Source organism: Littorina saxatilis, linkage group LG4 (assembly GCF_037325665.1).
Source record: "Littorina saxatilis isolate snail1 linkage group LG4, US_GU_Lsax_2.0, whole genome shotgun sequence".
In the NCBI taxonomy this organism is placed as follows: Eukaryota; Metazoa; Mollusca; class Gastropoda; order Littorinimorpha; family Littorinidae; genus Littorina; species Littorina saxatilis.
In genome coordinates this window covers 11,782,879-11,798,856 of record NC_090248.1, presented here as the reverse complement: position 1 = coordinate 11,798,856, position 15,978 = coordinate 11,782,879, and the positions used below count along the sequence as shown (strand labels likewise).

Here is a 15,978-nt window from a genome sequence, read left to right as displayed (position 1 = left end):
TGTATTCAATTCGTACTGACATAGTCGTGAAAGTATTTGAGTTTACTTTAATTTACCTGTCGGTCCCACAAATCTTGACACTTTGCTTTAAAAAGAAAAGAAAACCTTATTCTAATGTTTTCTAGCTAACCAAATTTTTTATTTTTTTTTCATTTTTCAGATTATTAATGGGTAACAGGGTAATGTTAAATTTGTAAAGTTCAGTAGAGTTAGCTTAGTAATACGAAGATTTGTTTTAGCTTCTAAACTTTTTTTGAAAGGCATTCATTTACCAACATTTGTGTCCTACTTCTTCGATCACTGCATCAGGGGAAATCACATAGAAACCCATTAAAGACAGCGAGTATTCTAAGCTCGGACAGGTCGAGTGAAAATCGAAACCAATTCTAGACAATCCCTGTCTTCCTCGAGGCGAAGAACGTGAAGAGAAGAAAGGCAGAGTGCTGATAACTTCATAAGATGATGAAAGTCATTCTTCGCTCCGAGCACGACCAGCGGAGCTGTCGTGGAAACGGGACGCAGCCAATCATAATGCGGAAAAGATGGGGTCAGCCAATCAAAAGGAAGATGAGATGATGAGGTGAAGCGTCCGGTCAGAAACTATCACGACATGCCAGAAATAATTCTATGTAAGTTTCTGTGGTAAGAGATGGGAAGGGTAGGATTGGGATGGGGCATTATTCTGGTAGAAGTTGGACAGTTTTCTTTAGCTGCCAAAATAGCCGGGGAAGGTAAACATTTGCCGAAGATTCTCCTTGTCCGTTCTAATTATTTCTCGTGGTGTGACTGGCTGAAAATCGATAGGTATAAAAGCTTCTTCGCACAAAATCCAACAGTTGCAGCGGTGTTCGAACTTTGCTGCAGAGAGATGCTTCATGGCGTGGTATTGCCCTTTGTCTGCTCGACCCATCTCCATGGCTGTTTGTTTTTTTTTGCCTCACAACAAAAGCCGCGTGTGTCTGACGAAGGTATTCTTTAATGTTAATATACAGTGGTTCCTGCTGTGCGAATCCCCTCCCATGAGAGGGCACCATCCAATAACGGACACCTTTTGTTGTCCTTTTGGCTAACATCTACACCAAAAAATACCTGTCATGATGAGCCACCCGCAACGTAGGGATACTCTTGCTGGTCCTAAAGGCGGTCCTTCATTCAGCCCCAAGTCGACTTCACGAAGTCTTTTTACCGAAAACTCAGTGCTAAAGCTCCGTACGGCCAGCTTCGCCAAGTATACTTCGCGTAGTCGACTTCGTCCAGTTTGTTTGTTTGTTTGTTTGTTTGTTTGCTTAACGCCCAGCCGACCACGAAGGGCCATATCAGGGCGGTGCTGCTTTGACATATAACGTGCGCCACACACAAGACAGAAGTCGCAGCACAGGCTTCATGTCTCACCCAGTCACATTATTCTGACACCGGTCGGACCAACCAGTCCTAGCACTAACCCCATAATGCCAGACGCCAGGCGGAGCAGCCACTAGATTGCCAATATTAAAGTCTTAGGTATGACCCGGCCGGGGTTCGAACCCACGACCTCCCGATCATGGGGCGGACGCCTTACCACTAGGCCAACCGTGCCGGTCTTCTTCGCCCAGTTAAGGACAGGCCTAATGGTATCCTTTCAGTACAGGTCCCACTGTATTGCATTTGGTCGGGCTTTCTGCGAGTCATCAAGTGTAAGCCATCAATGGAATTAACTGACACCTCCACTGCGAGGGATGAGGGCTGAATAATTGATGCCCCTGCCGTGTGAGGGATCGGAAAGCCGTTGACACATCCGTCATCTGACCAACGGATCAACGGAATTCTGCTCTCTGGAGTTCAGATTTTTAGTCGAACTTGTGCTTCAGTGTACGGTATTCGGCAAAGCTGCGAGGCGTAAATACCCGTCTAGATGCATCCAAAGCTCCCTTTTTACATTTAGTCAAGTTTTGACTAAATGTTTTAACATAGAGGGGGAATCGAGACGAGGGTCGTGCTGTATGTGTGTGTGTCTGTCTGTCTGTGTGTGTGTGTAGAGCGATTCAGACTAAACTACTGGACCGATCTTTATGAAATTTGACATGAGAGTTCCTGGGTATGATATCCTCAGACGTTTTTTTCATTTTTTTGATAAATGTCTTTGATGACGTCATATCCGGCTTTTCGTGAAAGTTGAGGCGGCACTGTCACGCTCTCATTTTTCAACCAAATTGGTTGAAATTTTGGTCAAGTAATCTCCGACGAAGCCCGGACTTCGGTATTGCATTTCAGCTTGGTGGCTTAAAAATTAATTAATGACTTTGGTCATTAAAAATCTGAAAATTGTAAAAAAACTATTTTTTTTATAAAACGATCCAAATTTACGTTCATCTTATTCTGCATCATTTTCTGATTCCAAAAACATATAAATATGTTATATTTGGATTAAAAACAAGCTCTGAAAATTAAAAATATAAAAATTATGATCAAAATTAAATTTTCGAAATCAATTTAAAAACACTTTCGTCTTATTCCTTGTCGGTTCCTGATTCCAAAAACATATAGATATGATATGTTTGGATTGAAAACACGCTCAGAAAGTTAAAACGAAGAGAGGTACAGAAAAGCGTGCTATCCTTCTCAGCGCAACTACTACCCCGCTCTTCTTGTCAATTTCACTGCCTTTGCCATGAGCGGTGGACTGACGATGCTACGAGTATACGGTCTTGCTGCGTTGCATTGCGTTCAGTTTCATTCTGTGAGTTCGACAGCTACTTGACTAAATGTTGTATTTTCGCCTTACGCGACTTGTTTAAATTACGCACACTCACACACACACACACACACACACACACACACACACACACACCACAAAAAACCCAGAAAAATAGCATGTGGAACGTTTAATCATTAACAAACAAAACATTACCATTTGTCACAGTTTGTCAGGGACGGAACGTTCTATACGTTAACCTTTCCTGTTTTATTTTATTCTTGATTGTGGAACGTTAGGCCACTAACATTTTTTAGTCTGTTTACGGTAACATAGGCAAAAAAAATAGGGTCGGCAGGTTGGGATTAATTTTTTTTTTCTTCCCAAAAAACATATTTTTAAGTTATTTTGCCCAAAAAAACACTTTTTTTAAATTTTTTTTTAATTTTAATTTTTTTCCCAAATGCCCCAAAAAAGTCTAGGGTCGCGCGAAAAAATAGGGTCGGTCGGGATACCGTAAACAGACTATTTTTTGTGTGTGCCTTAACATCGACCTGTTTCGGATTCCCTCATCTGAAGGATATGAGCTGGCTCCCCACGTGCTTCCTCACTGTCTTTTGCAACTCGAGGACTAGCTTTGAATAATAGCACTTTTAAAACAGGAATTGAGATGTTGCTTTTCTATATTTAAGGTATGTTAGACTTTAACGCAATCTACACCGCACATCGCGTTCGGAGCAGTAGAATGGACACCAATGCCATTCACAGAACACCACTACTCTCTCTCTCTCTCTCTCTCTCTCTCTCTCTCTCTCTCTCTCTCTCTCTCTCTCTCTCTCTCTCTCTCTCTCTCTCTCTCTCTCTCTCTCTCATGGAACCAAATACACAAGAGTTAAGTGAGTGCAACTTTCATAACAATCAATTACAATGCAGACGAGACATTTTCCCATTACACATGACAAGAGCTGTTTTTATTTACTGACAAGACAGTGACAGCATCTAATTTATCTACCTCCTCCAAGGCAGCCACCTTTGACAGTTTCACCCAGCATTATTATCTGTTGGAACTCATTCATCAGTCTGTGTTACTCTAGTCTAAATCTCAACCAAAAGCCAAATTGTATCCGTCTGTTCAAACCACAAGGCTTTGCTTAATACTATACTACTCCAACACATACACCATCACGCGGTGACCTGACATGTGACTTATTAACTGTGTGTCCATTTTCTAATTTATAGAAATCAGTTTGGTCCTCGAAGATCCTTTGTGGTATGTTTTTGTTTTTTCGTTGTTATTTTTTTTCTCAGAGGAGAAAGTAAAGTGGCTGATCTTTTATATATGTGGCATCACTAATCACATTTTTACACGTCTGCTCCAAACAAACATTTTGTGTATGCGTGTATGCGTGCGAATGTTAACGGCCACCCTCGCACATAATTTCACGCATAGCTTTGTTCCATTTGCTCAGGTGTCTTGCGCTCGACGCACGACATCTCATTTCCGTTTCAGCGAGACATTTCACTTATTCACACGGCCATTTGACTGACACGCTATTCCCAGGTGCCCCCAGGGCTTCTAATGTGCTGGAAGTCGCCAAAGTAAAACAGCCTATACAAAAAGGTCTGGCTTCAGACGAACGCGTGGCGTGAGGACAAAGAAAACTGACTGGTCTCTTTGCTTCTGTAGCAAAATGTGGCTACAAACAGATGTAGGCTACGCGCAAGACCAAGGAAAACCTTTTAAGTCTTTCAAATTGTGTCCCAAAATCTGACCTCAGAGAGAGAGAGAGAGAGAGAGAGAGAGAGAGAGAGAGAGAGAGAGAGAGAGAGAGAGAGAGAGAGAGAGAGAGAGAGATTATTTGCATGGAGAGTCTTCGATGGCCGTATAAAATTTCATCTCACACGGCATCACTGCAGAGCGCCTAGAACTGTACCCACGGAATATGCGCGATATAAGACTCATTGATTGATTGAAGGTGCACTCGAATCAATGACGTCAGACACAACGACGTCACTATTGTGCAGAAGTGCTGAGTGCTATATACAAGAACTAAAATAAAATTAAAAAAAACAACAAGAGTTGGACAAACACAAACATTGTACCAGTTATTTTCACACACAAAAAAATCTTTACAGAAAAGAAGAACGACAAAAATACCACCCGCTGTTGTACATGATATATATAACATTGCACAAGGATTATCGCTCCCGTATTTTAGTACATGCACTGAAGCAAAAGGATGTTTAAAAAAAATCCCCATGAAACTTGTGGAAGGCCGAGCTGGATATAGAGAAAGCGTTCAATAAACACAGACCGTGAATAAATGTTGCCGTTTCAAGTCAAGTTGTGCCACAATATGAATTTATAAATTGAAAAGAGTAATCTAGCAAAGAGAAGAAAGGTTCATTTCTTACCTTCAACGAAGAAGACGCATGACAAGAGGACAGAACCCAGCAAGGCAAGGGACTGCAGCTTCATGCTGACACGGTTCTATTTCCTTTTTTGTCTGTCACAATGTTTTTCTCGTTAGTCCTCCTGGGTATTTGGCTTTCACAACCACAGCATCCAGATTAGTTCTGTCCTCTGCTGGGATTTTTCTTGTCTCTTCCGTTTCGTGCCTGACTTCTTATTGCTGAATGTTTCTTGTCCCTTCCTTTGTCGTGCGCGATGCTTCTGGTTCTACATTCCGTGAGCTTCCCGCGCGTCGTGTGCGATGTCGTTGTACTTGTCCAACCTGAAATGCAAGGGTCGGAATGTTTCCACTGTTCCCGGTCTTGCAGTTCTTATTCACCAACTGGCTGCTTGTGAGCTCGTTTTCCTTTGCCGTAGCCACACGGCAACCAACAAACCCTACACCTGTTTGATTTTAATTAGTTGTTGATTTAGCATTTTCAGGGCGACGGGGTGGGGAGGGGGTGGGGAGGGGAGGGGAGGGTTGGAGGTTTTGAGGGAGGGGTAATTTAAGGTGTAACGCGTGGATGGTTCGTGTGGTCGTTAACATTCTCTTCGGACTAAGTGCATTATATTGGGATCTATTGGTATCAGCGCCGCAAGCAATCATGATTAGATGGCTACTTTGCACATAATTTTAGTCCGAAAATAATGTCTGTGTATCTAAACACAGTTCGGCTCACCGTCTCAGATCATGTCAGGCTATTACGTGAGGAAAGAACAATCGCTCGACTTGGAAACATACCCAAAATCCACACCCTGACTGCTAGCTGTGGTGAGTTGGACGTTTTACTGGCTTTTACAAAATCCACACCCTGACTGCTAGCTGTAGTGAGTCGGACGTTTTACTGGCTTTTACAAAATCCACACCCTGACTGCTAGCTGTGGTGAGTTGGACGTTTTACTGGCTTTTACAAAATCCACACCCTGACTGCTAGCTGTGGTGAGTTGGACGTTTTACTGGCTTTTACAAAATCCACACCCTGACTGCTAGCTGTGGTGAGTTGGACGTTTTACTGGCTTTTACAAAATCCACACCCTGACTGCTAGCTGTGGTGAGTTGGACGTTTTACTGGCTTTTACAAAATCCACACCCTGACTGCTAGCTGTGGTGAGTTGGACGTTTTACTGGCTTTTACAAAATCCACACCCTGACTGCTAGCTGTGGTGAGTTGGACGTTTTACTGGCTTTTACAAAATCCACACCCTGACTGCTAGCTGTGGTGAGTTGGACGTTTTACTGGCTTTTACAAAATCCACACCCTGACTGCTAGCTGTGGTGAGTTGGACGTTTTACTGGCTTTTACAAAATCCACACCCTGACTGCTAGCTGTGGTGAGTTGGACGTTTTACTGGCTTTTACAAAATCCACACCCTGACTGCTAGCTGTGGTGAGTTGGACGTTTTACTGGCTTTTACAAAATCCACACCCTGACTGCTAGCTGTGGTGAGTTGGACGTTTTACTGGCTTTTACAAAATCCACACCCTGACTGCTAGCTGTGGTGAGTTGGACGTTTTACTGGCTTTTACAAAATCCACACCCTGACTGCTAGCTGTGGTGAGTTGGAAGTTTTACTGGCTTTTACAAAATGAATCCATTAAACATGTCCCGCTGTGCACAGAGTGTGCTCACCGAGGCTGTTCACTTTCGGAATGTGAAGAAGCAGAGGGATGGGCGTATCCGCCATGTAAAAGCCTGACATGATCTGAGACGGTGAGCCCAACTGGTTTTACGGGGAGTAGTGTGCCTTTGACCTCCTTCTCCACCCCAAACTGCAACTAAAGCACCACCTAAAATAAAACCAAAGATGATCTACTGCTTCGCGTTTCGATAAAACCCTTTTCCCGGAGACTAGCTGTCTTTGACGGACAAGCTCAAAGTGTTCTCACTTGCGACCATAGCTTGCACAACTAGGATAAGTTTGAAAAACATTCTTTTAAATGCTGGAGACAAATTATGTCGTCTTAAAAAAAAAGTTGATTTGGGAAAAAAAAGTCAACTCTTTAATGTATTCACTTTTTCCTCAAAATTACAAAAACGACATTACCACCTAGAATTTCTTCTCATTGAAGTTCAACAGAAATGGCATTACCACATAGCGCGAGGAAAGCTTTCTACACACTGAATGTGCCAGGCCTCATTTCTGAACATATCTGAACTTCTGAACTTCTGAACTTTTTTTCAGTTAAGCCTTATACTTTATATCCAGTGCAATCATGCAGTTTTGTGTCTGGTGCACCCTTCTCGACGTTTGATTTCCATCAATGCCAACTAACGCGACCTTATTCCTGGTGATCCCCCTTTGAGTTGAAATGAATGGTACAACAAGTCGCGTAAGGCGAAAATACAATATTTAGTCAAGTAGCTGCCATTTTTCAGCAAGACCGTATACTCGTAGCATCGTCAGTCCACCGCTCATGGCAGCCAAAGGCAGTGAAATTGACAAGAAGAGCGGGGTAGTAGTTGCGATAAGAAGGATAGCACGCTTTTCTGTACCTCTCTTTGTTTTAACTTTCTGAGCGTGTTTTTAATCCAAACATATCATATCTATATGTTTTTGGAATCAGGAACCGACAAGGAATAAGATGAAAGTGTTTTTAAATTGATTTGGACAATTTAATTTTGATAATAATTTTTATATATTTAATTTTCAGAGCTTGTTTTTAATCCGAATATAACATATTTATATGTTTTTGGAATCAGCAAATGATGGAGAATAAGATAAACGTAAATTTGGATCGTTTTATAAATTTTTATTTTTTTTTACAATTTTCAGATTTTTAATGACCAAAGTCATTAATTAATTTTTAAGCCACCAAGCTGAAATGCAATACCGAAGTCCGGGCTTCGTCGAAGATTACTTGACCAAAATTTCAACCAATTTGGTTGAAAAATGAGGGCGTGACAGTGCCGCCTCAACTTTCACGAAAAGCCGGATATGACGTCATCAAAGACATTTATCAAAAAAATGAAAAAAACGTTCGGGGATTTCATACCCAGGAACTCTCATGTCAAATTTCATAAAGATCGGTCCAGTAGTTTAGTCTGAATCGCTCTACACACACACACACGCACAGACAGACAGACAGACAGACACACATACACCACGACCCTCGTTTCGATTCCCCCTCGATGTTAAAATATTTAGTCAAAACTTGACTAAATATAAAAAGACGGTGGTCCTACATTGCATACCAAGAAAACTATTCACACCAACTCCCTCATTCGTAATTCGTTTTCTTTTATCGAGGCTTCGAAGTTGTGACATTTGTAATCCAGGCTTAATCTTCCCAACTGTAACGGCTGACGACAAATTCGAGTCGAGCACCCGAAGCAAACAGTGAAGCTGCATTGTTGTTCAAATTGAAAAATTCTTTTTGGCCAGAATAAGTGTTGTAAGAGTCAAGACTAAGGTCAAAAGGTTTAGTCGAGCAGTCAACAGTAGGCATTTATAACTGATTATATTCCCTTCTTGTGTGGATTTTTTCTAAAATAAAATATGCTGTAGTTTCTTTTCATGCTGAATAATACACAGTCACAGTATCTCCTCATTCTCTGTTTTAAGGTTTAATTTGGATTCAAAAAGTAAATGTTATAACTTCCAAGACCGACTAATGTTGTACGATTTACTTATTTTTTTAAACTGTCATAGTACCGCGTCTACTCAAGTATAGCCTGCCATGCATGACTGAACAACCACAAAGACAGACTGATACCATGAACCAAGCGGCGTTATTACAGAGTACATATTTTGCACGAATGACTGTCATGTCCATTAGGATGGAACTTCAGCATGACTGCAAGTGCATCATTAATTGATCCATTGCCACCCAGTTCTTTTGCAAGCCCAACTGTGACATCAAATGCACGTCTTACGCAAGACCGAATTCTTACATAAAAGTTCAACTCCCGTGCGAAACACGAATCCATAGCGTTCCTGATTATCTTTCAGGAACTTCTGTTCCCTGACAAAACAAGAAATTCCTCCGAGGTAGGAAAAACACCCCCGTCCTTACCATTCTCACTGCCACCAACTGAGAAGGTTATTTCCCTTTGACCATTAATATGTCCCTCTATAAGTCCTTGTAGAATCTTAATCCACCAATAACTCCCTAACCGTGTGTTTGACTGGTCCCAATTTTTGTAAGGACCGTCTCAGGAATGTATGGAACCTGTTCACCAAGTTTGGTGACGATCGGTCCGTTCATTCTTGAGATCTATATGCGAACACAAACACACAAACACACAAACAAACAAACAAACACATCGACCGAATCGTATACACACCCCTATACCGGGGGTGTAAAAAAAGCGTTTAATCATAAGAATGTATGTGTCGAACAAGATTTGTTTCCTTAGGGAAAAAATCCGACTGCTGCACAAAGCACTTTACGGCTCTCATGCGACACAACAATCGGTGCAGCTAGGCCTGTTGGCAGTAAAAGTTTAACTGATAAAATTCAACTTTCGCAAGAACACTCTTACTCTCTTTACCACAATAGCAAACAAGGTTAATACCAAAATAGTATGCTTGATGCAAACTTTTATCTGAAGGTCACAGAAGGAATTCAACTACCGCATGTTATTGTAACGAAAACATTTTCATCAATAAAATCCGCGTACCTCACTATCTAAAGATGATAGTTTACCTTCAATCTTCCTCTCTGTAACAGAGAATCAATTAACTTTTTACAACTATGTACAATTAACCTGCGCGTAATGAAATCAAGCTCTTACACATAATCAAATTATTGCAGTTTGTACTAACTTTTTCGCGAAATCCAACACTGAAAAATCAACACAGTCCTGGATGTAGAGTTGATATCAATACCTGTGCAAATTCGCAATCTTTCGTTATAATTTTTTTTAATATTAAAAGCAAACCTTACACAAAGTTCACTTCTTGTAGTCTTGGCTAACTTTTGTTGTTGTTGCAAACCTCAGAAGTGTAAAAACACAGGTGTGCAGACAGAACTCCCAATCACAGAATCAGCTGGGTTGTGTCGTGTGACACGATACGACGAGTATCACCTACTATCAGCACTACCTGTGCGTGTCACTCTGACTGCTGTACTCGTTTCCGTACTCTCCACACTTTACTCCTCCGCACCACAATGCCGCTCATGTCTCACGACACTTGGCACCCGCCGCCTGCTGTGTCTGCTGCTGCTGCTGCTGCTGTTTCTGCCGCTGCTGCCTTCCTTCCTTCCTTGCTTGCTTGCCAGTCTGGGACTGGCAGAAACCCGGGTCGATAAATGCGCGGGAAACCTCTGTTGTTTTATGGAAAGACGATCGTGCCAAAATGTCTGCGCAAATTGCACAGTCACTTTTGACCACCTAGGTTTACCGTAGATCGATCGATTGATGGTGTGATGAAGTGGTGGTGGGATTGTGCCGAAGTACGGTAAGACTGTTAGGTCACAACTGTGGTAAACATTTGTATTGTCTGAGCCGGGACCAAATCAGTTTTATTGTTGGTGTGTACATGGCTAATTCCCTTCGTGAATGGGAGGGGGTAGATGGTGGGGTAATGGGAGGGGGGGGGGGGGAGGTAGGGGTCAACTTCAGCCCGTGCTCAGCAGGTCAGTGTAAAATAACATCAACACTGATGATTGTTTTGTTTATCATGTCATAGGTGACTTGCTTTCGGGCATTTGCGGGCAGTTACAGTGTCGACTGACAATTGCTACTTTTGCTGTTCACTATTTCTCGATTTAAGGGAAACGCTGAACACAACAGAGTCCACTTAGATGCTGAAGAACGTTACAGCGTTTTGGCGTTCTGTAACTTCCAAGGAAAGGGGCATACTGAGAAAGGAATACTAAATTGTATAATATAGGCTAATTGCTGCGACTGGAAAACACTTACAAGTCGACGCACATGTGTTTTTTCAACTCCGTGACAGAATGTTGCCGTGGCTCGTATCGCTTGTACAATGTCATCAACATTAAAACAAAAAACAAAACACACACACACAAAACAAAAACAAACAAGAGGCGAAGCCTTCAAGGCTCACGTAAGAAATCGACAAACAGTAACACAAACTCAATCACTCCGTCACACATACACACACACCGTCAGTAAGCATAGGTGACACGGTGCAAGAGTGCGAGACACTAGATCTAGATCTGTCTGTCTGTAGCCTACTTACGCGGACACGACTGCCAGATGGCCAGATCGACACTGTGCTTTCGACAGCGCTTCCTCGCGCAGACACTGGAAACACGCTGTGCAGATTAACCTGTAGGAAATCTCCTTTGGTATCTTCTTTATCTATTTTTCTGGAGCTACGAAACCGAACAATGTGAAATCGTCTTCTCTGAATCGGCGAACTGCAGCTCGGTGATAACTGTATCTATTCCACAATCCTCCACGCGATCTGACCTAACCTTGACCCCTGACCTGGTCTACATACCACACACGACACAAACCAGTCACGGCTGTTTTTACCCCCCCCCCCCCAAAAAAAAAAAAAAAAAAAAACACCACCCGTTTTCTTTGGATACACACTTTAACTACATACGTGCCGACGAAATGTTGATCATTGCTTTGATACTTTGAAGCTGTTGCTTGAATAATAACCAGGTAAAATTAGTATTTCGGTGTTCAGTCAAATGTTACAGTTTCGATCACATACATACATACATACGCACGCATGCACGCACGCACGCATGCACAGACAGACAAAAGTTAGCATCGCGGCATAGGCTACACTTACGTGAGCCAACAAGTCCCTTTGTGATATGGGCATAATCTCGCCAACTGCACTAGAAGTGACAGGGGAAATGCGAACATGGTTTCGGGAAGCGATAAACAGATGAGGAATGCATGCACAATGCAACTTGAATCGGTAGAGAACCAGTAGGCTAACCGTTGTTATGGCATCTTGAGGGCCCGTTGATGTTTCCGAAATGTTACTGAAGGTGTTGGAAAACTTGTTTCAAGCGGAATAAAGAAACTTAGACATAGTAGATTTCTCTGTCTGTCTGTCTGTCTGTCTGTCTGTCTGCCTGCCTGCCTGCCTGTCTGTCTGTATGTATGTCTGTCTGTCTGCATGTGTGTGTGTGTGTGTGTGCGTCTGTTACTCTCTGACTCTACCTTCTCTACCTCTGTCTGTCTCTCTGTCTGTCTCTCTTTCTCTCTCTTTAAGCATGTCTTGAAAACGTTGCATTAGCCCAAGCACATTTCAGTGTCAAGCTGAAATATAACGACTGTGTTAGTATGTCTCTTTGCACAATACGTTGTTTATACCTACAATGCGTGACTGGCTGCTTGTGTTCTTGTCATTCCGTCTGTCTTTATCTCTGCCTGTCCGTCCGTTTGTATATATCTGTAGAGGGTTGTTATGCCAAAGATCGATCAGCGGTTATTCGAACTAACTTCCAAAAGACGACACACAAATTCCCGTTTACTTCTACAGTGGCAGTCGACAAACACAAATAATCCACACAAAAATGAGACTGAATATTAGTGATCTAAAGAGAGACTTAGTTGAGCGACACCTTGCGGAAAACAGCGTATGCGACTGTGGTGATGGAACAGAAACTGCAACACACTTCTTACTAGAATGCCGTTTACACTTAGCTGCAAGAAACAACACAATCAACAAACTAACCAACAACCTCATACACACAGATATTCTACTTCATGGAAACCCCTCCTTGCAAATAAAAATTTAAAAAAAAATCTTTTTAACAGTGCAGGAATTTATTGGGCAGTCCGGCCGTTTCGAACAGATAAACATGTAAAGTGAAAGCAAAATCGATACGTCTACTCGTCTCTCTCTCTCTCTCTCACTCTCTCTCTCTCTCTCTCTCTCTTTCTCTCTCTCTCCCTCTCTCCCTCTCTCCCTCCCTCTCTCCCTTCCTATCTCTTACTCGCTAACACCATAAATATTATATATGTATTCTTAAACGGATTTTTGTTTTGATGTACAATTTTCATTCAATTTTCCTTTCATGTTTGCTTGCTCTTCATTTAAACTGTACAATAGCCGCCATTTATACATATATGTAATTTTCTAACTGTAAACACCACTATAAGCATTATGCTTGTTGTTGTTTACTCAATATGCGTTTTTTGTAAATAATGCACAAATGAATAAAACAGTTTAAACCAACTAACTTCCAATCTCTCCAGCCAGAAGCAGATGAAAGGACCCATCAAGTGTTGGCTGGCCGTTCAAGCCAAGCGTCCAGTAATGACCAGACTTGAAAAGAGCCAAAAAGTGGTGGAAAGCTATTTGATCACAATTGAGATAAGTTGCCGCTCACTGCAAAGGATTATTTGGGAGAAAATATTCAAATAGACCGACCCATGGGTTTAAGTAATGAATAATTGTGGTTGTCTTGTTTATTGTTGTTGGGTTTTGTTTCCGTGGCTGAGTTTGGTTTTAACCATTGCATCGACATTCTCTTTTCGTTCAGTAGGCACTTCAAGAAATTGTGCCGTCCGCATGTTCAATTCTACCCTTTGCTTCTCACATGTTCATCTCATAAATATGTAGTCTTAAAGGTGGTCGTCTACAATTTTGCTTTTTTTCAATTAAATCTTATGGTTAGATTTCGATACAAAATTATGTCAAATGATGAATAAACCATCGGGAAAAAAATTATAGAAAAAAAAAAGTAAATTTATTTTTTATTTTTGGGTAGCGTGACTCACGCTTCCAATATTTTGTTTTCTGTTTGCTGAGAACATGTGCTTTGCCTAAAAATACTGACCAATCAAATTCATGTCACTATGCTTATAGCCACGCCCAAACAAGAGCGCTGTCCAAGCTTTTTTTTAAACGCACGAAATGCACGTGATTTGAGGAGTTTTGCGCTTGGCATTTTCCAAATAAGGATATCCTACTATGAGTACAACGCTGGAATACTACAATGAATTTTCAAACGGCTACACTGGCTTCGTCTTTCCTGATCGAAAGGGGGTGTATTGTTCATATTTGTAGATAATAGACTCTGCATTTTAATGGTCAAATGGCGATTTCCGTATAAAAATGTAGACAAGGACCTTTAACGCTTTTTATGCCGTTTCAGTTGGACGACGTTGAAATAATTGACTGTAAACTCGTTCCTGCTGGGAACAAACCGTGTCAGACTCGTTAAATCTGTCATGTTCAAAACTTTGACACTTCTGGCTGGCGTTGACAAAACACTCGAGAACAAAAGGCCACCCTACCACCGTGTCCCCACCCACATGTAACAACAAGCTGCGGGGACAACCTTTAAAGGGATATATTCGACTGAAGGGATGCTTCTATTGACCAAACTACTGGTATAATATGGTGGAGTAGAAGATACTGTTTTCGAAAAGCATACATTTTCACCCGTCGTTTTTTGTTCTAAGCACTGACGTTTCCCAAACTAATGGCAAGCCAACATTGCTTCTAATCTAAGTAAAATCCTGACGACCATCTGCCAATTACGACCATCCCAAAGCAGGTATCCTTAACGAGTCCCCCCCCCCCCCCCCCCCCATATCATTCAACTTTCAACAGCGACCACTTCTCCACAACGACCACTTTGATGGGTCCCTTGGGTAGTCATTTTAGACAGGTTCGACTGTATTTGAAAATACGGTTCGTATGGTTTTCAAATCGTACACGTCGTCCCGTTGACAATGCCGCTTTAAAGAAGTGTTGTCCCAATCCACAGGGATTTGCACTGTCATTGATATGCATAGGATGGATAAATAACATCGTCTAGCCATAGCAAGAGCGGCCCACTCCAGCGACAGTCTCCGCTGCCTCTGGGCCCCGCCGCGAAAACATGCATGTAAAAGCCATCTCTCAGCCGTGTTATGTTGCCTCAGGGAACACGGGTCTCCATTCGTCTACGTCAGCATGTATAATTAAAGGGTGCTGAAAGGCGGCTGAATGAGCGCCTTGTAAATAACGTATGTCTCTTGATAGGCGTTGTTATGGAAACGCCGGGTGGCGCGAGTCGCCGTAAAGCCTCGTTGACACCATAGTGAGTGAAATGGACTGTGTGTCCTCTGGCTTTTTGTCTGGCTGTGTGCTTTCTTGTGTTGGCTGATCCTTGAAACGGTGTGCTTTTTGTCGTCTTTGCTGCACTCAATGGCTTTAGGTTTAGGCTGACTTCATTCAATCGATCAGACTGCATTTGTGTGCCTTCCCTTCCTCGCAACACTCCATCCCAAGGCCTAGCTTTCTTTCACAGAGACCGTCGTCGGGATGTAAAGTCTGTTTGTTTGTTGTTGTTTTTCTGCACCATTTTGGTTTCGTTGTTTGGTAATTTTCTTAGACGTGGTTGGTCTTCTAAATCGCACCATCTGAAAATTAAGGTGGGCCTTCAGTTTGAACTGCAGAGATACGCTGTTGGATCTTAGCAGACACTTGCAAATATGTAACTCCTCTCGTTAAATCCTCCATCCTTCCAGACTGGGTTGGTACAAAAGTGCAAACAGATTCAGACAATTTATTATTATGTGATTATACGCCTCACCTTTAGAAAAAGAAAACACACCAGAAACCAGGTTATAGGTACGTTTATAGCCTATCTATTATCAATATTTCGGCACGTTACTGCCTTCTTCGGGATGGTAAGCTTATGGAAAGAATGGAATGACGCCTCACCTGTACGATTGTATCTGTTTCTATGTGGGTCACATACACGCAGACAGGCAGACTGTCAAACACACACACATACACACACACCCACACATACACACACATACACTGTGACACACACGCGCGCCGCGAGAGAGAGAGAGAGAGAGAGAGAGAGAGAGAGAGAGAGAGAGAGAGAGAGAGAGAGAGAGAGAGAGCGTCATACAGAAGCAAAATTACGTCACCGTCAGCGAATGACGTCACATCACATTCGTCAAAA

General features: G+C 42.1%; 1 protein-coding gene across 3 annotated transcripts in view; it reads right to left on the bottom strand.

Annotated features, from left to right (window-relative positions):
- Positions 1–10,416, bottom strand: part of LOC138963961 (properdin-like) — a 72,000-nt gene extending 61,584 nt beyond the window's left edge. The window contains exons 1-2 of one of the 3 annotated variants that reach the window (XM_070335821.1): positions 10,015–10,416; positions 5,087–5,528 (exon numbers count right to left, since the gene is read on the bottom strand). In XM_070335821.1, coding sequence (XP_070191922.1) covers positions 5,087–5,150 — 64 coding nt within the window. In that variant the 5' untranslated portion in view covers positions 5,151–5,528; positions 10,015–10,416. Of the gene's footprint in view, positions 1–5,086; positions 5,529–9,893 lie in introns of all 3 variants that reach the window. The other 2 variants (XM_070335820.1, XM_070335822.1) reach the window with 2 other exon arrangements.
- Positions 10,417–15,978: the final 5,562 nt, after the last annotated feature.